Here is a 26,312-nt window from a genome sequence, read left to right as displayed (position 1 = left end):
ATCCTGATCAGGTGCCCGAACCACCTCAACTGACCCCTTTCCATGTGAAGGAACGGCTCTGCTCCGACCTCCTTACCCTATCTCTAGGTTATTAGATATTTACACACTGTAAGAATAATGTATAGTATACACACCATAAGAGTACAAAGCCATCTACGTAGTCTTTAAGCACTTTCCCTTTGAAGAATTGTAGTAGCACCCTCATATTTTTTGTTTCCATAAGCTGTAAAGCTGTTGTCCTCCAACTGTTTTATTGTCCAGATATTTGAATCAAAAGCTCAGACATGACTCCACATATATTTGGATCATATATCATTAATAATCAACACAAAAAAGAGGCAATTTTTCTATATGAATATGTTTATTGGTCTTTTAAAAAAGAGGTCTATAAACAAATAATTACGAGAAAATAAAAGATGATGAATACCTGGTTGTCAACAGCCAGTTCAATAGATGCAATAACAACCTTATATGGATGTTACAACTCAGAACCCAGTCAACCCTTCCTCAAGAAAGCTTCACAGGTCACACAGAATACTGCCTGTAATAGAGAATCAGTGTGTGTTTGTATTGTAACACTGATGCATACCAAGTAATAAGTATTTAATGTGATAGAGTACTCAAAGAAAGATTTGTTCCCGTCTGTTGTATTTTATTTCTGTGCACCACCTATCTGCTGTCTGGGGTAATGGCTAAGGCACTCTCTGGAAAAACTTTTTCCCCTATTTGCACTTACTTCAAAGTGAAAAGCTGCGAACACGTGGCACACGATTAACTTTTTGTTTTTAACTAACATGGACAGAATAATACATTCAGCCATACCACATGGATCCCCTGATCTACTGCACTAAAATCCAGCTCAAAATCACCACATCAAATAACAAAGCAATGAATACACAGTCATTGCCTAGCTGTAAATCATGTGTGTGGATACAACGGCAACTCAAGAGATTCTGACTATAACAAGTATAACATATTCAGATTCTTTGAGGATCATAAAAACATCATTGGGTCTCATTTTGGTTCATTCTCTGTGACACAACGTCCTTAAATCATTTCTAAAATGCCACAACAGCATGGACAAAGACAAGTATTAACATCTGTGTTTAAAAAAAGAAACTGCTGTTACATTAAAGCAGCCAGTGGAATAAACAATTTAACAGTATAGTACCATAATTTAACAGTAGTGTAACACAGTCCTGCACCAACATGTCAACACATTTTTATTTGCAGCCGTGTTTCTAAGCATCAAGTACATTTCTCTGATGGTAAATTACAATAACATGGATGTTTGCTTCAATTAATGGAGGTTTGTTTGACGTTACGTCTCCTGCATCGAAGCTTAATGTTGATTCATTCATGGTGGTAAATATAAGACGCAGGAAAGAGGTGGCAGTCTGAAGAGATTTGCACAGTATGACATAATATTTCAGGACTGTTCAATGAGTGTATATGTGCGGTCCAGCAGAGGGCCCCCTCACTCCAGATATCTGCAGCCATGACAAGGGATTTGCATAGCTTATCTCTACTCTTATGAGGATGTACTTTATACATTTAATAATGAACATTGCACGTAGGCAACTGCGAGTTCATGAGTGCAGCCTGCAGAACATGATAATGCATTCAAAGCACCTGGGTAACTGATGAGGATACAGTAATGGTAGAAGGTACAGTATGCTGTAGCTATGACTATCACACACAGTATATGAAAATGTTTCAGACAGTAAAACCAAGTTATAGGCAAAAAATCGGCACTGCAGTGAAGATGGAGAATGGAGGAGATCAACTTCAAGTATGTCATGGTTCACTGAGGGAGTGTACAAAAATTATTGGAGGGGGTCAAATAGTTGCATCAATAAAATGGCTGCTGTGCACGCCACAAGTCATGGTGGTGCATTTTGCCGTATGTGAAGGCAAAGAGTCTTATATTCGTGTCTGGGCTTTATTTTCCTCAACACAACTGACTTGTAGCTAACAGGGATGGGAAGGTTACTTTTGAAATATTATAGTTTACAGATTACTAATCAATGAGAAATGTATAAATTGCATAAATTCAGTTCAGTAGTTTTTGAAAAGTGCACAAAAAAATATTTTTAAATGAGCTGTATGCAACATTCAGAACATATGTGTATGACGCAGAGTCTGAGCCAGGATTGTCTGCACTTGGCTCTCAGCATGGAGGTGGCTGAGCCAGCGGCTAGCAGCTAACGATGCTAACAGTGCCAACAGTGCTAACAACAGCAACAGTGCTGTTAGAGTTAATGGTGGGGAACTGGAGGGTGGTTGTGCTACCACAGTGACATTATTTTGGCACTGTGCATCTACCCATCCATCCATTTTCATCCGCTTATCCGGGACCGGGTCGTGGGGGCAGCAGGCCAAGCAAAGCACCCCAGACGGCCCTCTCCCCAGCAACGCTTTCCAGCTCCCAAGGCGTTCCCAGGCCAGATGAGATATGTTATCCCTCCAATGTGTTTTAGGGTCTGCCCCGGGGCCTCCTACCAGTGGGACGTGCCCGAACCAACTCAACAGACCCCTTTCGACACGAAGAAGCAGCAAGCTCCCTCCGGATGTCCGAGCTCCTTACCCTATCTCTAAGGCTAAGCCCAGACACCCCATGGAGGAAACTCATTTTGGCCACTTGGATCCGCAATCTCATTCTTGCGGTCACTACCCAGAGCTCATGACCATTGGTGAGGGTTGGGATGTAGATGGACCAGTAAATCGAATGCTTCGCCTTCCAGCTCAGCTCCCTATTCATCATGATGGTCTGGCGCAACGCCTGCATCACCGTGTGTCGTGTGTCAGTAACTGCTGAATGAGCGCGGCACAGAGCGGTGGTGATTAGCTAGCCGGTGGGATACACGAACAGGGACTCACATGCACTCACATGCAGGTGCAGCTGGACCTTCTTCCACAGCAGAGAAGCTTGGATTACAACACAAATAAAGGTGGCGTGACTTCATTCTCTGCTCAGGGCACCATTACTTCACTGTATCATTACATAACAAATAGATGTTTGCTGCTATATTAATGCTGAATGTTGTATACAGCACCTTTGAAGGAGCTGAACAATAAGTGTGCGGATTCTGCTTTATTTAGTCTGTCTTTACCTGCTGGGCAGCCGACGCTAGCTTGCATCTGTCTTCAGATATCAAGCTAAAGTCTTGTCAAGAGACTCTGCAGACTTTTCTGCTTTATCTCTGCAGGATAATTAAAGTGGACGCTTGCTTAGTCCATAGCTACAGTATGTGGGATAACCTGTATGTTTTTCAATGTGCACAACGCAGGTAGTGCAGGGTTTTTTAAATTATTAATGCTCAATGACTGTATCTTGTACATGGAGTCCTAAAAACATGATATTTCAGTCATGTTTTGGTCTTGTTGCATTTTGTAAATTAAAATCATGAGTTGGCCCAAAGCTTGAAAAAAATCGAGATTTTAGTACTTTTTGGCCATATCATCCAACCCTAATGTGTTGCATAAATTGTGGCTGCAAAGAAAGTCAGGGAGCGTTCAAAATAACTATTGTGCTGGTCAGAGAGTGAAACATAATCCTCAGCCTCCCTTCACACCCAAATAATTTTCACACAGTCCCTAAAGAGAGCTTCCTTATGTTTGCATAATGTGAGAAATTTTATTTACTCTTCGTCCAATGAAAGCCAAACACCGTCTGTCCTCATTTCACAAGCTCCAGAAACCTCAGCAGTAAAACAATGTGCGCTATCAGCTCACTGCATTGACTGTATTGCACTCAGGATGACAGTGATGTATTCATCAAAACATTAAAAAGCTTATAATCAGCATTTCTTTGAACCCTATTAGCCTGTCAACATTCTACCTTTCACTTTCAGCATAAGAGGTGATTGTGTTGTTTGCAGATGCATCAGCGTTCACACAGGAATGTCTCACATTCTGATTTTGTTTCATAATTGAAGAATATGATTTGTTTTTAAGGTCAGAGAAGACAGCTCACTCCCTAAGTGATGATAGTCAGTTGCTGCATACCTGTGGATGTAACAGTTCTGGTGCGGTCGTCCTGACCTGAAATAAACTGGTGTGTGTGTGTGTGTGTGAGTGTGTGGGGGGGACTGATGATAATGCTAACATTTGCACTCTGCTCTGCTCTGGTGCACTAATGCTCATCACCGCAGCACTGACAACCAGGGAAAAGGCCACACGGTGGAGCAGAGCACTTGACTCCCTCCAGCTCACATTGATCGCACGCCTCTCGATATGCAACGCTGACTGACCTGGTGTGAAACCTCTCCACTTTAGTGAGCTTCAGCCTGTCTAATCAGCGTTAAGTGCTGAAACTCACTTAAAAGCTTCTTTACGATTAAACATTTTTGCACGCCTTCGCAGATGTAAAGCTTCATATTAAGGACACATTAGGTGCTGATGGCTCATTAACCGAAGGAGGGAGGGAGAGTACAATCTTAAGATGGCAAGAGGAGAGGGGATCATATGCACAGTAGCAGACCATGCCCCTCCCCCTCGCTAAGTGCTGCAGAGATGCAAGGGAATGTGTGTGTACAAGTGTGTATGTGAGGAGCTGTGCATAGGAGGAGGGGGGATGGGGAAAAGAAAGTGTGTTTATGTGTGAGTGGAGGCGGTTTCTACAGTTTGATGATGGTTGCAGATGAAGCAGGGTGAGAGAGCGGACAGGACAGGAAGTGGATGGAGGTGTAACCCCAGCTGGTCAGGTTTCTCTCCACTTCACCAGCTCTTCGTGTATCATCAGCTGGAGGAAGTTTTCACACACACAGAGGAGAAAGGGGGGGCTGAATTCACTGCTTAGTGTGACTGGATCTAGTATTGTTCGAGTTTATATAAGCTATGCAAAGATTAAAGATTTTTCAACATCAAATCCCCGGGGGATTTATATCTCCTCAGGAAGAAAGCTCCTCTTTACCAGGCTGAGGGGGAGGCGATGCTGTCAGAGCAGTTGCCCAGGAGGGAGATTGTCGGCCTGGGGGCAGTACAGTGGGACAAGGGGCGTGGTTTCTCCACAAGCTTCCCAGGACGGGACAGGAAAATGTGCTTCTCTTCACGTGTGTCATGCTTATGAGGTCCGACAGCAGAGTGCACAATGCACTCCTCAGCCACTGCACCGCTATGTGCCAGAGCTTCTCGCGCACAGTCTCACACATACACACACGAGTGCACACAAACATACATAAAGATCTCGCTAGCTTATGCACACAAACACACACACACATACACACACACAATCTCTATCCATTTCTCTAAGCTGGGACCAGCCAGCAGCAAGAACAACCATCCATGGCTTTGACCCTGAATCAAACATTGAGAGAAAGAGGGGACGCGGGGAGGGGGGTCGATAAAAATAGGACAAGTTGTTTCTGTAGAAAAATAGAGGAATTTCCAGAGGCTGATAAAACGTCTTTGGCACTTCTGAAAACACAGCATACAGAAAGAAATCAACACTGAGTATAAAAGGCCAAACTAGAAAGCTCTACAGCCAGAAAAGATTAAGATAATCCAGGTTCATCCACAAATGAGTCTGGCCAGTCCCGGGTGGATTTGAGCCTGAACAGGCCCGTACTCCACCATCTCCCCGTCCACAGTGATCATGCCTTGGGGAGAGACAGGCTCCAGCCGCAGGGCCTTCACCTTCTCATACACCAGGTAGGGGCATCCGCACGCCAAGTGGCCGCCCTTCTCCATGGCGAGGAAAAGGCGCAGGAGGGCGGGACGGGAGATTCCTGCTGTCACATAAAACAGGTGAATCACACCGTCGTCTGCATTTGCACCAGGGACTGTCCACAGGTCCTCAGCCAGGTGGGACTGGTAAATAGCCAGCACCAAGACAAAGTCCTCCTCCTTGACCACCGTCCAGCTCTCTGGGACTGGTTGGTCCAAACCAGGAAGCAGAGAGTCCTCCGGTGCTCTGGTCTTGACATCACTCTGGGTCTCAGGTCTCTTGGTGGTGATAGCATTGTTGGAGGAGTTAGTGATGGTGTTGTGGTTGGAGTTTGTGCTGTTGTGATTGTGGCGAGAGTTCTGGTTTGGAGAAGAATTGGGGAGGAGGCGACAGGGAAGGGAGGAGCAGAGCGAAGGGCGCTGAGGTGTGGAGGGAGGGTGGTTGGCCTTGATGCTCCCTTTTGGATGTTTCGGTGTCTCCTTTACAGGCAGATACGCTAACCGGCCCTGGTAGACTCTGAGGGAGGCCAAACGCACCAGGGTGCCCATCAGGAAGCGGATTGCTCCAACATGGCGGTACTTCTCGCTTTCGATGTCGACGTCGGCCACGAAGCCCCAGGCCAGAGAGAGGAAGGAGAAGAGGCGCTGGTGAGAGGACAAGTGGATCGACACCAGGTCCATGGAGACAACCAGACCTTTGCACAGCATGAAGCCACAGCTCAATAGTAGCTCCTCGTTCCATGCTGGAGGCGACCTGAAAGAAGGTCAAGAGTTAGAAGCAATCATAGCATCACCTGAGAGTCTTATCAGTTACTCTTGCAAACCCCTCCAGGATTTCAGATGTTGCAATCACAACAATTAACGCAAATTCAACCAGTCCTAGTGAATTCTGTGCAGTTTCCTGTGAGTTTCACCCATCATAGCAGTCCCTCGCACAACGTCAACATAAACACTTGTTTGTTTCTGATTGTGAAGACTCAGATGTGCGACATGAACATCTCTCATTTACCAACTAAAATTACTGCCAAGCATACGCAGGCTGACGCTGTTGAGAGCATTTATACTTGTGCGGTGGTGTATCTGTGTCACTCTGCAGTTACACCTCCAAAATACTAGTCAGCGGTTATGTTTCTGTGAAGTGCTGTAAAGTTTAGTTGATTCAAAACACACATTAAACACACATTAAACATGTCTTAATAGAGACAATTTCAAACACAAGTACACAAATCAGCTTCACTATAACTTGCAGCATTCACAGACAAACACTTGTCTTTATCTGGACACATTTTCCCCACAAATACAACATGCTAATGTTATTAGCACAAGCCTATGGCATTTTACATTGCATAAATTAGCCTAGTGGCTAGCGGATTTTTCCTCTACTCGTGTGAAGCCAGGGACAACAACAACATTTAACAAAGGTAACATTACAAACTTTGGCTCCATTACAACTCAGAAGGTTCACTGACAAAACAACTGTCTTATACTAAACACGTTTTCCAACCAAATGTAACATGCTAATGTTGTTAGCACAAGCCTATGGCATTTTATATTGTATAAATTAGCCAAGTGACTAGCAGAGAGTTATTTTGTGAAGGTTTTATTATCTTCACAGTTTATTGTTTCTTATCTGTGAAATTAAAGTAAATAAAAGCCTTGTTTCCACTGAGGGAAATGGTTTCAGCTTACAAAAATAGACAGGAGATGCGACATGTAGTTACATTTCTTAGGAGGTGCACATCAGGCTACGACCCATACCCCGTATGTATGGTGTTGATTCCATGCAGAAGTATAAATCCAACTTAATTGTAATTGGAACAAGTTGTCTTCAATTTTAAAATAACTGCACCAAAAGATTGCAACCATTTTTGCAATCTCCTCCTGCACTTTAATTGCAAAAAACATCTAAAAACATTGCAACATGCATTGAAATTTTGTTTTAGAAAAGTTGTCATGAAATCAGGCATTCTAGGCCACAACAATCTCCACAAAACACCTGTGAAATCCTGGTGGGACTGTCTTAATGTCACAATTACTTGGCAAAGGAAAACAACAACAGAGGGGGCACTTGGGCTCACGATCACAGTATTCTAAAAACCCTGGCTCCGGCCCTGATCACACTTGAAGCTCATAGGAGAGCACAAGCAATAACCCCCGGGGGACAAATATATTCCCGTTTTCTTCTCTGATGTTGTGCCCACAGCCAACCAGCAGATGGAGATGACACCCTGGACATGTTCTGGGTCTACTATTTCCACATCTGCACCCTGGACTGTAAGCGCTTATAATGTGCAAGTTTCTAAACCCATCACATCATTTCTCTGTGAGTTATCAGCAGCCTGAAATGACCTCTGCCGCACAGCCAAGCAGTTCCAGTCCGCTTGGCTGTCTCTGCCCCCTCCTGAGAAATGATGTGCACAGTCAGCCCTTGGCATAATTACACCGAAAGGAGATAAATCGTTCTTTTTTAGGCTGAGGAAGGTTCTTCTTATTCTGTACTGTTGGTCCATGCATTTAAATGACTCATTAATGGACTGACTCACTGTGAGTAGTGGTGGACAGAGGCGGCCAGGGCGTTGCCTGAGCCACCTGGTAGAATACCCAGAGGGGTCTGAATGGCCTCTTGCCAGTCCTCCCGCTCCATCAGACCATTTATCACCTGAATAAACAAGAACAATACAATAGCAGAATTAGAGCACGGTCCTAAATAGAAGGCAGCGTTTGTGTGTGACTTATAGTTATGAGAAAATGTGTTTCTTTGATTGCTGTTCAAGTGGTACCACCAGGGAACATGGAGCCACTCTGGCTTTAGATTTATACATCCATAATATAGTACAGCGCAGAGCAGAAAAGCACCCACACAATGACCTGTGTATTTTTTTAAAAAAAAAAAAAGAAATTGTTTGTCATCGTTTTTAACAACTAAAATCACTGAAGCATCTACAAAGCAATTTAATGATGATTGAAATTAATCAATGACTTCAGAGATCATAGGTGCCAGAATCACTGGGATTTTTTGTACAAATCAAATTTTTACAGGCCTATTCTGAAAACTGCTAAAAATAGAAAGAGGGGTGAGAGAGGGTGTATTACTTCCATCTTTGATTGGTTGATTTAATGGAAGATTTGAAATGCTCAAAAACAAGTCAAACAAAGACATAAATTGAAATGCAATACATATTGTTATATATGTTTCCTTTATATGTATAACTCGACTATATAATCAATGAATCACTCCATAAAAACATATGATAAAGGTCCAGTGTGTAGGATTCAGGGGGATATATTAGCAGAAACTGAATATTATATTCATAACTACGTTATCATACTCACCTGAAAATAAGATCATACAAACCAGTGCAGATCCGAGCGCTTAAATAATCAACAATAAAGTTTGCGCGACTCATGAAACATTCGGATCTTGCCAATTACAGCGTAGGAATGATCGGGCTTTGATAAATGTGGCAGCTGAAGACAATCATCAATGAAATATCTCTGTTTGGAAATGTAACCCCTGAATTTACAATATGGAGAGACATAAAACAGCCAAGAAGAGAAACTTCTCTGAGCTATAAATAGAAACACTGATGCCCCAGGTCCAATTTAACCAACTGGTTCTATTTGGAAGCCTGAAAAGTGGCATCAAAGGTATTATATATGCAGCATAGCGTTGCAGTGGACAGTCAAACTTGAGGCTGGAATATGTAATGTATACATCCTTCCAGGGGGCAGTGGTTAGCATTGTCACCTCAAAGCAAGAGGGTTCCTGGTTTGAACCAGAGGTGGGGGAGCCCTTCTGTGTGGAGTTTGCATGTTCTCCCTGTGTCAGTGTGGGTTTCCTCCGGGTACTCCTGCTTCCTCCCACAGTCCAAAGACGTGCAGGTTAATTGGTGACTCTAAATTGTCCGTAGGTGTGAATGTGAGTGTGAATGGTTGTCTGTCTCTATGTGTCAGCCCTGTGATAGTCTGGTGACCTGTCCAGGGTGTACATTTCCTCTTGCCCAATGTCAGCTGGGATAGGCTCCAGCCCACCCGCGACGCTAAAGAGGATAAGTGGTTACGAAAATGGATGGATGGATATATTAACAACATTAGCCCATATATTACATAACATTGATATTGTACTTACAATACTCATATAAAAGCTTATCATTGACCCAGACCAAGGAGTGTGTTGCCGCGTGTATTGGATCTGCTTTATTTTCGGGCATAACGGGTGGTGGAGGAGACACAGACACACCACCTGTGTCCGAGCCGACAACTGTAAAACTGTAATCACCTAGGACACTAGTATTTCAATGATTTCATTGTTGTAGGGTTTATCTGTTTCTTTTTAGTAATGTTTTAATGATAAATGACGTAAACATGCATTGGCTTTGGCTTGAGCTGCGATAGAGAGCATGCAGCGATGTGAGCCCTTACAAAATGTAATATTTTGTCATAGGCTTTACATTTTTAAGTGATATGTTCTTACTTGCTGCGCTGCAACCCCAAGTCCACACTGACTCAAACTTGCATCCACGAGTTAAGTCCTGACGCGAGATCTGATCGTAGCCTCCGCTCACGTCCACATTGATAAATGCCAAGCTTTGCATGGAAATGACCATACACCCAGTTTTTTGTCATACATTTGTTTCGTAAACACTTGTATTGTTGTTACCTTAGAATGAGCTGTTTATACCTACAACCCTATACCTACGGCTCTCCTCCACGGAGTCCACCATGTTGTTTCTGCAGTAGACCAAAACAGACAAACCAAACACTGACTCTAGATAGAGCCATTTATGTTTTAACGTTTTCGCATTTTCACGTTGACCACTGTAGCTCTCCTACACTCTTGGCACATGGGAGAAGTTTCAGTTGGCTGCAATGTTGCATCCCTTACTACTAAATGCTCCTAAATTTTACACACCGTACCTTTAAATGACAATTACAAAGGAAATACATATAAAAATGTGTACTGTATGTCACAATTTGATTTGTTTTTATCTAGGCACTTTTAATCTTCTGTTTTGATTATCATATCACAATAGTCTGGGTCAAACTCTAAGCACCTCATACAGCAGTCCGTCTCCAGACATGATAACCAGGGCGTCCCACTGCGACAGGTCGGCCTTCTTCACCAGCTCCCGTGCGTGGTTCTGGTGCTCTGAAGGAAGGACATGCAGACAAGAGAGAAAGAAAAAAGACAAAACAGAGGATGTGTAGGACAAACTGAGAAAAATAAAAACAAGGGCAAGGGCAGAGAAAAGAGACATGCTGCCTTCATCACCAGCCTCTGGGGTGGGATCAGGGAGATTAGGCAGAAAAGAGATTCAATTTCCCCTTATCAGGCAAAACATATCACATTAGCCCATCCAGTGGCTACTCAACAGCTCCGAGGCAGCTTAGCCGGCCTGCAAACATCTGTGACTGACAAATATCTGCATGTGTGTGTGTGCGAGTGCATTCAATGGACGCATGTGCTCAGTATGTGTATGTGTGTGTGCATATTGGTTAATGCGCCGGCGGAGGACTGAGCTATTTGTTCAGCCTAGTTTTATTGGCAGCGTCCTTGAGTGGGTCCCTCTGCAGGGGCTCTCTATGGGCTCATCCTGCCAGCATTAAAGTCTACAGTCCTACCAGCCGAGACTCCCCAGTGGAGCGGTGTGTGTGTGTGTGTGTGTGTATGTGTGGAAGAGGGAGAGAGACAGAGAGAGGAAGGCAGACGGCAAAGAAGTTAGCAAGTATTGATGCACTGCCATCATGAAGGAAATATTTTTCCACTCCAGCTCCAGTATCGATCGAGGACAGAACTGGAATAAAAACAACTGCCCTCTACCTCCCTTTCACTTTGCTCAACCTCTACCTGTCCCCCCCATACAACACACTCCCGGGCCTCCCTCTCCCAGTGGTGCGCCCCGTGTTGCTGCTGTTTGTTTGCCGTGTGCTGTGGAGGCTGAAGGCTGTGATGCAGTGCTGTGTTGACAGACAGAGGCAGTTAGAGAGTAACTGCGCTGCACAGCTGACTCAGCACTTTAAAGCTGCCGGGGCTCGGAGCTGATGCTTTACTTCCCAGCCACTTCCTTATTCACGGGGTCACAGCCAAACACACACAAACACACCAACCTAAATCTGAACCCAGCTGTCGTGTTTATCGTTAATTTGTTGATCCATCTTTGAGCTGCACAAATTTTGGCTGACAATTACACTCTACCAAGACAACAAATAAATACACACTTGAAATTTCAGGTATATTCCATTTAGGGGTGTTGCGATATACTAGTTTAGACGATGAATATGATATTTAAAAATGAATAATACACATATGATAGCATCATGAAAACAATCCAGCACCTCTTAAATCATTTCCATTTCTTTTTCTCCCTCCCCCGATGCCATCTGGTTCCTTTTGACTTCACATTAAAGCCAGGGTAGGCAGAAATCTGGAAAAAAAAACCCAACAGACGACGCGGCATATGCAGTCACTTCAAGCATTAGTCCAGCATTTCACAGACATTGATTTATTTGATCTCTTTTCTTTATTGTAGAGTTGCACACAGCTCATTTGCTCAGCCCCTCCTTGTCCAGTCACTCTCTTTTTACCACCACGACTGAGACAAGAATTGGCAAGCTAATGTTGGCCACCCCACCATCCCTCTGCCTCGCTCCCCGCCACTGTGGACTGCTTTCCCCGGGAGGAGAGCTGACAGCAGCCAAGGAGATGGACTTTTGGTCGGTGGCTGAAATGGCTTGAAATCAGCCTGCACAAATGGCAGTGGCAACAACTGGGTCTAACCTGTTAGCTAGTCTTGCAGGCAGTTGCGATTGTCCAGTCTCCTGTAGCTGGGGGTTCGTCTTCAGAGCTGCTGCCCGTTCTCCTCCCGGTGAGGTGGTCTGAAGCGACGGGGAGTAGGGTGGAGGACACTCTGATTCGAGGCTCTAGCTAACGTCAGCTACATGAACGTGAACATGACGCAGCAGCCATGAGCCTAACTGTACGTTCACACCAGCAGCGACCAGAGCTTCCAAAGCGGCGGAAGTCATTCATTTTCAATGAGTGCCCGGCGACTTGGGCGACCTGGCCGTTTGCCGGGCGTCTTGGGCAACCAAAGCGACTGGAGTGGCTCTGGAGGGGAGTTAAAACTTGTTTAACTTTATGGTAATGAGCTCTGACGCAGTTCGGCGACAACCAATCGGAATGCCGACATGCTTCGATGAAGCGGGTCCCAGAGAACAAGCCATGTAACTTTGGTTCCTACGGCACACTTGCTCCGACAATGGGTATCGAGAACTTTATTACTTGTGTTCGCGCCCACTCAGTCCTTTATAATGTGTTGCTGTTCGGTTACAGAGACCAAAATAAAAATAATGAGGCTTGGAACTGCGTCGCAGAGGTAGTTGGTTGGTCTGGTGAGTTTTACAGTGTGTAATGTTAGTAATCGAGGAGAGAATTGCAAGTCTTCCTTGCTTGGTTTGAACGTTCGTATGTTTTCTGTTTTCATTGACCAAACATAACTTTCTGTCGTCCAACTATGAGCTTTTTAACTGGACAACAGCAAGCGGCAACTACGCTGCTTTCAAGCCAGTAGTCCACTTTGCGGCTCCTTTAAATTGAAGAGCACGATCGAACGTTCGAATGATTCACGTGATTCACGTGAACGGTGTGAACGTACAGTAAGGCTCCAGTTAGCAGAAAGCTAAATTATTAGCAACATTTTCTCTCCATCTCTGAAACACTTCGCTGATATTCACATGTTTTAGTTTCTTTATTGTCAGACTCTCTTTTTGATAAGTCCGTCTTCCAGTTGTGGGTTGCTTTGCAGTGTAGGGAGTTGTTGCCAATGCTGGAATAGCAACTCTCTCTGCAGGATTCTCCGCTATGGAATCAGGTTTTCACAGAAGGGTGGAACATGCACATCTGTATTTGCAGAACAGCCAATAGGAACGTCTTGAAAGTCTCCTTTCAGCGGCTAGATTTTGCAAAGCTTGAAAACAGAGCCAAGAAGAGGGCAGAAGTCTAGTTTTCTCACAGTTCACTCGCATTACAATATGCTCAGCGTTGATTATGGGATTTTTGGCCAGTGACGCCAAAATTAAACTGCTCTTCTTGTATGATTTTGTAAGTACTCTTTCTCCACCTCCCTAGACTCGTATTTTAAGATTTAAGATATTTTTTATCATTATCATGAACTCTTCTGGCCATGATAATCGTGTAATGATCTAATATCGTGCCTGTCCTAATTCCAGTTGTTTAAATGCAGCATTTTCCTCCCCGTGTCACACTCCATCGCGTTCTTCTGAGGTTAACCAGGGTAAAGATAAAGCTCGGTACACTGGATGCTTCATACAGTATGTAAAAGGTACACGCTGGCACAAGAGGCGCCTCCATTGGTTCGTGTCCTTCCTCGGGCAAAGGCTGTGTGATACATTCATCAAGGAGCTGCGTGCTGGGAATATGGGTTGTGCCTGTTAATCCACTCACGGTCGCTTCTGACTAGCTACCCTATCCGACCACTGAAGGCCCTCGGCGACCCACATCCTCCCCCCTCCCGCCACTCCACCCTGTTCTGCTCGGCCCGGGTCGACGTCGTAATTACTCTGTCTTTTTTCATCACCATCCAGCTGCTGACCTTCCTTTAAGTCCCAGGGGTCGGCACAAAGAGCCTGCATGCGCATCAGCGCTCTTTCTCAAATAAACAAACACACACAAACACAGTTTCACCCTCCTTTTCTGCTGTCTTCACTGTTATATTCAATCTCACTTTGAGCTGTATCAGATATTCAGCCGATGCACTGCCAGGCCCAAGCTGGAAGAGACTGCTAATTCTTACCTGTCAAATCCTGCCAAACAGGGCTGGGGCTGGAGCGGAGGGGCGGATGTGAGTGAAAGGCTAAATGATGCACTGTGCATGATTTTTTTTTTCTTTTGGCATTAAAGCCTTTCCCTGTTTCCCAGCAGCTCCTTGGTATTCAGAGGGAGGTCACTTGAAGTTCAGAGCGTCTGATGACAGTAACCAACACATGGCACTGTTTAAGGTCACAAAAAGCCACCAGCAACTCATACAGAATGTGGAGCAGCTGGGGCGGCTGAGACGAGAATTGAATGTGTATCAGTGCTCGAGTGCCCACAGATGTGGCCTGTGAATTTGGGACTACACAAATAATGTATCATAACTGCAGAGAGTGGAAACTGCTGCTGAAAGTTTGTTGATACTGTGATTACGCTAAGTTTAGTGTGTGTGAGCTCTTAGTGTAATTGTCCCATGCTGGGGTTGAAGGTTTAATCCCTTCAACCCTATTTCATGTCAGGGTGACCTTGACAAGAATCCCACTGTCTCTGAATGTGCACAACTGACCTGTGATGACGAGTGTGTAGGGAACAGCAGCCTCAGTGAGCATGCCCTGTACGTGGCCGGTGAAGAGCTGGAGAGCCTGGCCGCGCCCACTGTGAGGGTTCACCAGAATCATGACTCTGCAGGGCCGACGCACCTCCGCGTACACCACACCTGCGACAGGAGACACAGAGAGAGGTGGATGTGAGTGAAGGCAAGGATAGAGATGATGCAAGAAGACAAGAGAGGAGGTCTCCTTATGCATGATCAAATATTTAAAAGAATGTATAAGGACAGGCTCGTCCCTGAGGGGAGAGAAAAGAGCATGAAACGGTGAAGTCAGAGGCTGTGACAGCATTCAGATCGACGATGCTTAATGTTAATGTGACGTGCTGCATTCTTCAAGGAGAGAGGGCTCACAGGTGCTTCTCATAGCGATTATTTATAGCAATTCTGTGACATTTTATTAATCCCCGCAAGGAAATCCTCCTGTTGCTTACGTGTCTCAAGGGAAGACTGAATACGCTTCATTACCCAGGGGTTGGCAGGGAATCAGCACCTTGCACAACTGATGTTCCAGCTCCCTTTCTGAAGATAATATTCTAAATAATAAGACAGAAAACTGAAGGAGAGCAACAAAGTTACGTGTCAGTTAACTACAGTGTAAATAAGTAGCAAATGAAAGCTATTAAGAGAGAAAAAGGGGAGTGGGATAGCTTGACATTTTGCCAGTTACCTTAGCCTAGCATAGCATAAAGACTGGAAAAGGTAACAAAATCCATGGAGCAGCACCTCTAAAGCTCACTAATTAACATGTTTTATCTCATTTGTTTAATCCAGAAGCAGCTGCCAGGCAAACAGTGGCGACTCCAGGAAGTTACTGGTCCTGGCCAGAAAATATTTCAGCACATAACCACCATAACATGACATTTTTTAACACTATTTTTGTATGGATTTAACAAATTAGATATTATGTGTTAAAGTGAGCTTAAATCTAGCTGTTTCCCCTGCTTCCCCTTTCAATGCCGATCTTAGATGACTAGATGCTATATGCTGCCGTTCTTCTCATCTCACTAAGAAAGTGAATATATGTATTCCCCAAAACCTCAAACTATTGCTTTAAATGAAATGGGGAGAACTGCAAATTAAAAAAAGCTATGAGTTTAAAATGTATAAATGATATGGGGGTGGCTGTAGCCCAAGTGGTTGAGTACTTGTTGGATAACACCTGCTAAATAGTTCTACTGAAATGTGTTAAAGATCAAATTATCTAGGGCGGTACTGAATGTCATTTTATTTTTTAATTTCTTAGCTTTTATTAAAGTTTTTGAATGAAGCTTCTGATGTCTGTCGTTACTTTGTATGACGACAGAAGTCCAAAGCTAACCCTAAAAAAACTTTAAATCCTAGAAAAATATTAGGGATGTCAGTTTTGGTTAATTGAGCTTTCAATAGCCTGACAACCATTACCTGGTAACTAACCGGTTAATTTTTGAGAAAAAAACAAACAAAAAACAAACAAAATGACAAACAGCTGGCTAGCTACATTAACATGCAAAAACACAGAGTGCCCTAGGAATGAGTCTTAAAACCCCGAAATGAGTTAGCATTTTCACACTCTCAGTTTCCTTGTCTCGAAGTCAATGGGTTTTTGGTTCGATGCCTGAAATAAGGTCCGTGTTTTAGGGCTGCCCCCTTATAGTCGACCACACATTAGTCAACCAGAAAGGTCATTAGTCGGCAAGATTTCATTGGTCACTTAGTCGCAGAAACAAACCCCATAAAAAAACAAAACGTGAAACTCTATTAGGAGCTGCACCTTGTCAGAATAATCAAAACCTAGCTATGTGACTGGACCATGTGGGAATTTAATTTGAAAGGACAGACACAGGAAGTGACCACGCTCAGCAGTCAGACAGGAGTCAGGTTAATTTCCAGGGCTGGTACCTGCAGTTATTCCACAGGCTAGTTAATAACATGTCGGGCAGGAAATCCAAAGTGTGGGATCATTTTGAGAAGGTGAAGGACGAACCCAAGGTGATATGTAAACTCATCTTCATTGGTCGACTACAAACATGACGTATCATCTGAAACATGGAAGTAGCTACATACCCATTAGCCCACAGTGTCATTAACAGGCGGCTCGCTCAGTGTGTGACGTGCACTTGTAGATAAAATATAGGCCTATATTAATGAAGGTTCATTAGTACGGTTTTGTATTTCTCTGTAATGTAGCACAGTGTTAACAATGTTACTGATACTATTCTTTCTCACACCTTCAACTCAAACCATTGTGTTGCCCCGCACAAAATATATCATTTAATAATGATAAACATGCGGGCGACTAGTTGACTAATGGCAGCAACATATAGATTGAAACAAATTTAGTCATTAGATGAAAACATGTATTGCATTTGAATGCTGATTTAGAATTTGAATTTTACGTTAATGAATAAAGCTTCAAACTATTTGGTACAGCCCTAAAATTGCATTAATCACTATTGGGCCTGCATGATTTTTGCCTTAATAAATAAGGAGCTGTTTCTTTCACCTCATAAAGTTCCTATTCTAATATTAAAGCCATCTAATTGTAGTCCTGGCTGCCACTGAAAGGTTTTGCTGCTTTTTAAAGTGAATTCGGAGAAAAGCATCCTGTGAAGGTGAATTTTTCAGCTGATGCCCTTGACCTTTAAATCAGACACAGACTCTCTGGGGACCATATCAGATGATTCAGAGAGGACATAAAGTACAATCCATTTTGGGGTGTGGAGGACAGAAACTTCTGTATCAGTTTCGACCATACTTGGCTGCTGGTGATGCTGATTTGGTATCAGGCAGACAAAATTACCAGCAGCACAAAATGTTATGGGTGGTTAAATTCCACCACCTATTTCTTATCAGGTAAATGAATCAGCACTGCTCCAGATACAGTAAGATGCTAAATGCCATGTTGTGAATCAGGAACATCTGTCTGCCTTGCTTGAGCTGTCTGAGCCTCAATTTCCAGTACTGTGACCTGTGCTGCACTGCTGCGGTCGCTGCCGCCCTCATTTGGCCCGTGATGATAGGACTCGGCGGAGGTACAAAAATATCTCAGTGAAAGAGGTGTAAATCCGCCAGGAAGAGAGGAGAGGAGTGAGAGTGCAAAAACACACAGGCACATGCCAAACTCTGCCTCCATTCACCCACACAGGGTTACCATTGTTTTTTTAACCTGTATCAGAGCACAATGCCGCTCTCAGACACAAAGGTCCTCTCTACACTTCCAGAATATAGTAGAAACTGCCTTTTGACGATGAAAGAGCTTTAGAATTGGGCTTTGCACTCAAGTGTGCCAAGCTGAATAGCGTGCCCTTAATAAACCCACACAAACCCTCGAAAAGGTCAGATCTAAACAAATACAGATCAGCATCCTCCTCTGGAAACTCTGACACTGGAATTCATCATGCCGAAAGCACTGATGGAGGTGGAGGAAGGTTTGTCCAGAATGTCTTGTCCAGCTCCTTCAGTAGCCTGCATGAATCACTGCACACAGTTCTGATGATTTCAGTGATTCAAACAGAATAATGAATGAATGAAGTGAAGAAAAAATGAAATTCAGTGTGATTATCATGCTGCACCTTAGGACCCATGCTGCTATATTCTGAAGGCTGCTCTAAAATCACTTATCATGCAAGTGAATCTATGTATTAACGCTGCAGTTGGCCGAGGATTCTCCAGCGGGGCTGTCAAACATGTCAGTCACTGCTCGGGCACTGCGGTCAAACTGTCAAACTAGGCAGCGCTGATCAAATATGAATCAAGATTCTGTTACTGCATTGCCTAATTCTCACCTCAAATGTTTTCAGAAACATATTTATTGCACTGTTTAGCTTAAAAAATGAGAATATTTGTGGCCTAGCTGCCATGCTGAACGCAGTCGACCAAAGTACCAAGCACCAGCCAAAGCAAACTTTCTCATTTTACAGCCAAACACTGCACTTAAGTGTGTTTCTGAAAACGTTTGAGGCGAGAAATGCACATACGGAGGTAGAGCTTCAACCGCTAGTCAATTAATTAAGTTGTAAATTGACAGAAAAAATTATTGACAACTATTTTGATGATTAATTCATTGTTTAATTGTCAGTTTTCAAGATTTTTTTTGTCTTATGGGGTAATAAACTGGATATTTTTAGATTCTGGACAGCTATTTCCTCACATTTTAGAGACCAAGCAATTAATCTGAGAAGATAATCAGCATATTAATTGACCATTCATTCATTCATTCTCCGTAACCACTTATCCTGTTAGGGGTTGCAGGGGTGCTAAAAAATTAGGATGAGTGTATTTGGAATGCATTCATCCAAGCAACAGTTATCTATATAACTGATAACTGAGGAGTAACACTGTGCACAAAGGTTGAATGGAAATGTTCTGACTCATTTATCTGTCAGGGGATGGATGATTATGAAATGCTGATTATGTGCAATCACTTGGCAGTTTATTAGATACAATAAAACAGCTCGACTATAAATCCAGCCTTCATGAAGTGATTAAGACATGTTTTTAATATTTAGTCTATGCGTAAATACTAAATTTCCATGCAACCATTATTCTTACAATGTATATAATGAATTGATTTCCTTTATATAGTAAAGGCAAATAAAGTCTGTCCAGAGATAATTAATGATTATTAATTGTGCACAGGATTTTTATCAGGAGACGACCTGGATTCAACCTCAGTGACATGTTTTTACTCTATCTTACATGCAGGTTATAAACTGAATATGAAGTCATATGTTTCCTTTTGAATATACACTGCCAAACAGTATGTAAAGGCCACATTTTAAATCAGTCTCAGGGCCTTTAAAATTAAAACAAAGAAACAAAATCACTCTTTGGTCATTATCAGTAGACAAATGCCACTAACCACTAACGAGAACAAGGGATCACAAGCACCCCAAAAAAGTTTGGGAACCACCAGTTTTAATAATTTGAAGTGTTTTTGACTTTACAACCAAAAAGACTGCCGATATCAAGGCAGCTCAATACACTGTGGATAAATTCATGATTCAATGTCCATTATTTTTCAATGTGCTGCCCCAAATTTCTGCCTCTGAAAATGTCTTCTCCCAGACTCTCCTGCGGGGCTGTGCCTGTACGTCTGTGTGTGTGTGACAGGAAAACAGATGCAGGGTGTGAGGGTGTATGTGAAATCTGTCTGTGATGTGAAGTGAGATACCTGCGGGCAGATCCTGCCCGTCACACCGGCGAGCAAACTTTCGACTGCGGTGTGTGTATTTCACAGGGACAGGTTGGTAAACACACACAGAGGCAGCCAGGCGACAGGATGACAGCGCTGACAAGTGAGCTGATAGAAGAGAAGAGTCATCTCATTGCCACTAGTGTTTCACAATGCTGATTATTAAATAAAAAAATGCAATGTACCTTCAGTATCTCAAACTGCAGCACAGGTGGGATTTGTTTAACCATGACGCCACTCAAGAAAACTCTTGGAGCAGAAACAAATATGTGGGCTATTCAGTGAAAGACGTCTTGTTTGGGAGTAGCTCTATATCCAGACTGGACTGATGTGTCTGCAAACAAGCTGCATTCCAAGGTTGGGTGAGTGTTTGCCGGAGAGGAGGGGAGGGAGTCCAAAGGGCATAAACACAACTGCCCACTGAGGCATCACCAGGCGGGGGGGCGGGTTGGGGAAGGGGGGTGGCGTTGACAGGCCATCAGAGCCGGGTGTCACGGAGCAGGAGACGAAGGGCCCTGAGGGACTGAGATGTTGGTCGGGGTGAGAGGTCGTCTGGTGACGCATTTTAGCCCTTGTCTCCTTCACTGAGGAGGCCACGATGACTTCAGCAGAGCCCCTCGGGAGGAGAGATCACACACTGACAGACACACACCTGACCCTGCGGCTGCTGAAAAACAGTCACTTTTGTGGGAGCTGAACAGACCGCAGCTCTCTCCTCCATATCCAAACAGTCAGTGCAAGGTTCATGCTCGCACTGGCACTGGAGTAGCTTGCAAGAATTCTAAATTTTAAAGGTTCAGTGTGCAGGATTCAAGGGGATATAATGGCAGCAATGAATATAATTTAATAAGTATGTCTTCTTTAGTGTATAAAATATTGTATATCTGTTACCTTGGAATAAGATGTTTATACCTACATAGGGAGCGGGTCCTTGTCAACAGAGTCCGCCATGTTCCACTACCATGTTTCTACAGTAGCCCACAACAGGCAAACCAAACGTCAGCCACTGTTGTTAGCAGCTCTTTTGCATGAGCTGAATAGCATCGGAAAAACACAGATTTTTAATATGAAACTGCTTTAGTCAGTGTTTTTACTGGTTGAAATCACCGGGCCTGTGTGTTCTGGAAAGGAAGAGACCTCTGTGGATAATTCGGCTCTCAGTAAAAACCAGCTGAACATCTGGATCTTAAATTATCAGAGACAAAGATGAGCACACATTAGCAGGTGCTGGGCTAGTAGCCCATCTGCTACAAGCCGAAAAGCATCAGAGAAACATCGATTTGACATAATGAAAGTGCTTTATTCAGTGTTTTTATTAGTTTGACGACTCATTTCCACACTTAATGCCCGTATTTTCATATAGTATATGGTGTATGCCACTAATATTCAACGCAAGGAAATGCATTTCTTTTAGGATGGATAAAAACACCACCACAGAAATGGCAGAAAAGTTATTTTTGAGTGTTTTCAGTGTTCAATCTTTTGGAATATTCACATGGAGCCGTACAGAGACAAAAATGGGACCAATAATGCATGGTGACGAATATGTATTGATGTTGGCCTGTCAGGTGTGTAGCCAGTTTTATAAGATATTTTGTTAAAAGACGTATGATCCACTATGCATGTTACACAGCTAGCATGCTACCAGTGTTCGCAACCTTAGCATGCCATCAAACGTTTTAGTCGAGCTGTATAACATTCATCAGTCTCTTAGTTAGTTCATTTAAACGCTAGTTCCCTGTGGCACATTGCATACGGTCTGTCCGAAATTTGCCACAAACTGGACCGTAAAAAAATGGAAGGTGGAGTTTCACGAACACATCAGAGATCATGGAGGTTCTCATAGCAACATGGACTTCCAGTTGACTCACACAGAGCTATGTGGAAACAAGGCGTCCATCACCTGGTCTGTTTGTTTTGGAGAGGAAGAGACCTCTGCAGATAATTCACCTGAACAGTTAACCCTAAGGGAATCCTAACCCAGAGTTTCAGCTGGTTGCAGCCTGCAATATTCACCTTTAGATGCTACAAAATCCTACACACTGCTCCTTTAAGGGTGCACAGGGGTCAGACACAGAAGTTTGGGAACAATCAAGACTACCATCATAACTCTGTAGCACGAATGTAATCAGAAGAATGTAAAACCCACAATGTCTAAATGTTAAAGCTGTAACCGAGCTCCTACCAGCTGTTTGAACAGCATATAAAGGATACAGCCAGTGGCAACGAAGGCAGCAGCTAGTAGTTTCGGAAAAAGTCAAAGCAACCATTATCTCACTCCTTTGCATGCAATCTCACTGTGAATCCACTCAGCAGGGGAAATACTGTAGCAGACATTAGCGTGTGCAGGACTGTATCATAGTGTGTGCACTTCATTATTTACGCCTCATTCATTCCAATGAACCTGCAGCGAGAGTAAGAACCCTCTGAGAGTATTGGTGCCGTCACCCAAACTAAACTAGAGTCAGTGAGTAGAGTTACAACCTCAGTGGAAACTGCACCTTCACGTGTTCAATGAAGTGTTTATCTGCTTCAGTGAAAGTGCGTCACTCTGACTAAATACCAATCTTGTGCCGCAATTGCACTTTTAATCCAACCTTTCCATCTGCAATACCAGATGAGATGACACGCAATTAACTTAAATACACTATAAGGGATTAGCGACTCACGCTGACCTTCACACACCCTCTCCGACGAGGCAGCAAAGCAGCAATTCTGCTGCATCTATTACCACAACATTACTCATTTAAATCACATATCATATTCTGTTAAATACTGTATTATTGGCTGGCCTGGATCCGGAATGCTAAAACAAGCTCATAAATTAATGATATGATCACATCATTGCTGAGACGCTGCGTTCAAAAGAGGCAAAAAAAGAAAAAAATCTGGGATGAGAGACCATGTTAGAGAGCCATTAGATGTCTGAGCTGGTTCATTAGTATGTGTGATTTGAAAACCTCCCAAGCTGGAGCTCTTTGATGAGTCCAGTGAGAGGATGGTGACAGGAGGGGCAGTTACCTCTCAGGTTACCATCTGCCTGCCTGCCTGGCATCCAGGGCTGAAACCCAAACTCCATGCTGGCTGCAGACCAGAGGGAGGTGATGTTCTTCATCACACAGAAGCACAGTCTCTCTCTTTATTCATCGACCTCTCTGTGTTTGCTGTGTACACCTGGAGGCTGTGACCAGGAGGGCACACCTCATTCCTTATCCCACTATACCAACACTTGCCTCCATCTTTGGCAACCAACATTCCAAATTAGTCACTGTCAAATCAAATATCCGCTTCCTCTTTGAACTGCCCGGGAGCACATGTCTGCTTTATATTTTAAACTGTTAAATATTTCTATATGAGGAAGAGGATATTAGCTGACCTGACATGCCGGATTCTGCACCCGTTCCCAGATGATGGACCATTTTGGGACTGAAACAGCTTTGTCTCATCATCAGCAAGTATCACCACATCCTCCTAAATGAGTGATGGGTGTAATTAGCTGCATAAACACTTCTCATATAGTATTCATGTTAATGACTGTCTCATTGTGTACGCGGATGGAGCAAAGGGAAGCTAATGAGATTGGAAGACAAAGGAACCTGAGGACAGGCTGCATTTTAAACAGAGCGAGACATGACGAGACCTAATTAGACGTAGCTGCCTGCAAAAGCTGGGGATGAAAAACAGGCTTTGTTTTGATGTGATTCTTCCACCCGTCAACAATAAACTCTCAGTGGGAATTTACTGAGCGGGAATAATGAAGCCTGAGCAGCGGCTACATTCTCTGCAGACAGAGGATCAGTAGAAAATCTAACTACTTAAGTGATCAGTTTTGTGAGTGTGAGTGTGGGACTGTGTATATGGGTGTGTGTGTGTGTAAGTTCACAACAGGCTCCACATCCAGAACCATCATGCCTCTGATGGGCTGTATGAATGAATGAGGCAGCTGTAATTGCTGCTGGCAGGTGGATCACCTTTCAGGGCAGGTAGAGCAGGTTAGTGAGAGCTGAGGGAATGTGTGCATCCTCTCTGACAAACCTGTTTCTGGAAATAGAAATGTGTGCTGTGCTTGAGGTTTCATGTGGGGCTTTCTGAGTCAGGTAACCTGATTTCATTTACTCCCTTAAAATGCTCACTTTTGTCACATTAAAGAAAAGTGAAATCACAGTGATGGTCATGAGAATATCCTGGCATGCACCATGTGACTGAGCTTACACTTGATGGTTTTCTCATCTTCATATAAAAATAGTATTTGCTAGCCTTCTCCTGGCCTGTGTTTTTGTAATATGAAGTTAATTTTTCAAGCTGCAAACCCGCTGTGACCCATGTTCCCCTCAGTGCTCACCGTCTCTCCGGGGCGCCTGCAGCACCGAGGCATCTCTGATGGCACGAGCCCACCTCTCAGCCTCCTGGAGGTTGGCGAGCGGGTCCTGGACCAGCGCGACCCGAAAGCACTGCTCCACTCTCTGCCGGGCCACTCCGGCGCTCATCCAGCGCCTCTTGAACGGGTAGAAATAGGCTGTAAAGTAGGCACCGACGTCCGCGCCGTCCGGCCCTCTGTGCGCCCGGCAGCCGACACAGTCTGTCAAGTTAAAAACCACCTTAGTCCGGCCGGGTGATGAGGAGATCCTCTGGATGGTCAGGGCGCTCTCCGTCAAGCTCACCGAGTACCGGACCCTGTCGTTGAGCGTGTCGGTGAACTCCCCGTACAGCACGCCCACGACCCCGTTCCGCTGGCGGGATGGGTCCGGTTCAGAGGCGTCTTTCTCCATCCCGGGCGGAGAGAGCGACGCGTCCCGGAGGCCGGTGTGCGGATGGCGGTGCGGTGCAGACTGTGCTCCCTATCAGCCTGCTGTGGGACCCTTTGAGTGTGTGATAACAGCAGCTTTCCTAGTTCGGAGTCTCTCCCTAGTGACTGAAAGGGGAATGGCAGTGATGGAGCCGGAGGAGCGCGCAGCTCAGCTTTCCTGTCTGTCTCCGAGCGCACCTGAGGAAACACAGGAAACCAGATCATGTACAACACTTTAACTTGGCCTGACAAACTAGTTTCTCAATTTCAAGCATCTGCTCGGGCTTATTTATAAATATGTAGAGAACAATTCACAAAAAAGGTCCATACAGTTAACTTGTTAATTCAAATTTGAACTAAATGTGACTTGACTCCCACAAACCCTCCTCCTTCTTGTCTGGATTGAAGCTACTTAAAAATAACCATTATGAGAATCTAATTTCTGACAACATCCAACAACACTCCCCAGCCAACATTTGTAACTAAGAGCCCATGTAGGTAGAAAATGGGCTGAAAAAGTGACCCTATATGGGATTGTCCAGAGTCTATAATGGCCCCATGCCACCTGCCCATATGGGTGGTTTTACCCAAGTGGGCCCAGGATAAGATGCCCATTTTGGGCCCATACCCATTTGGTACCCAGGTAGCTGTAGCATAACCCATGTGGGGCCCACTTGGGTAAAACCACCCGTGATGGCGATTGGCATGGGGCCATTATGGACACAATATAGGGCCCAGTTTTCAGCTCATTTACTAACCACATGGAGCCCACTGGCTTTTTCAGGTACTCGCCTATGAAGATGACAGATGTTTCTGAAAGCTCCGGACACAGCCTGTAAGTGGACCTTGAGTTTAGACTGTTTTGCAAAACTACATCATCTTTTATCTACAACTACTTTAGTGTTTAAACTTATTTCAAACAGTAAAACTGAAAAGGCATGTCGACTTTGTGAAAGAAATGACTTCCACTCTATTTATTTTTGCCCAAACTGCAAATCTCTATCAGTTCCCTCATCACATAGCCTAATTCCTCTATTAAATATTTAGATACACTGGCAGTCTCTGCCCCCTAAATGTCCTCTGGAAGAGATATTCCAATCATTTGTTGAATGTGATCCCAATTATCAGCCTCAGGCATATCCTTGTGAATCTGTTTGGAGGCTGGTGGACTTTGCGCGTCTCTCTTTCATGTTAACTTCAGCTAATTGACAAAAACCTGCAGTCTAAATTAACCCCATTAATTTATGTATTAGCCATGGGAGCTATTTTGCTTTTTGATACACACATCTGACATCATATTTGC

At 44.0% G+C, this 26,312-nt stretch overlaps 1 protein-coding gene across 1 annotated transcript; it reads right to left on the bottom strand.

The window, feature by feature from the left end:
* Positions 1-342: 342 nt before the first annotated feature.
* Positions 343-25,196, bottom strand: sphk1 (sphingosine kinase 1). Its single transcript, XM_033644318.2, has 5 exons — positions 24,566-25,196; positions 15,006-15,155; positions 10,722-10,816; positions 8,211-8,326; positions 343-6,421 (listed from the first exon to the last, which is right to left on the bottom strand). Exons 1-5 carry the CDS (start codon positions 24,990-24,992, stop codon positions 5,512-5,514), a joined length of 1,698 nt encoding a protein of 565 aa, XP_033500209.1. The 5' UTR covers positions 24,993-25,196; the 3' UTR covers positions 343-5,511.
* Positions 25,197-26,312: the final 1,116 nt, after the last annotated feature.

The sequence above is a fragment of the Epinephelus lanceolatus genome, chromosome 18 (assembly GCF_041903045.1).
Source record: "Epinephelus lanceolatus isolate andai-2023 chromosome 18, ASM4190304v1, whole genome shotgun sequence".
NCBI classification, from domain to species: Eukaryota; Metazoa; Chordata; class Actinopteri; order Perciformes; family Serranidae; genus Epinephelus; species Epinephelus lanceolatus.
The sequence above is the reverse complement of the archived record's forward strand: the minus strand, read 5'-3'. Positions and strand labels throughout refer to the sequence as shown.

Coding starts and splice junctions, on each gene's coding strand:
- sphk1 (XM_033644318.2), bottom strand. CDS start 24,992: ATGGAGAAAGACGCCTCTGAACCGGACCCATCCCGCCAGCGGAACGGG. Junction 15,156..24,565: donor GCAGGCGCCCCGGAGAGACG/GTGAGCACTGAG, acceptor CTCCTGTCGCAG/GTGTGGTGTACGCGGAGGTG. Junction 10,817..15,005: donor CTACACACTCGTCATCACAG/GTCAGTTGTGCA, acceptor TCCTTCCTTCAG/AGCACCAGAACCACGCACGG.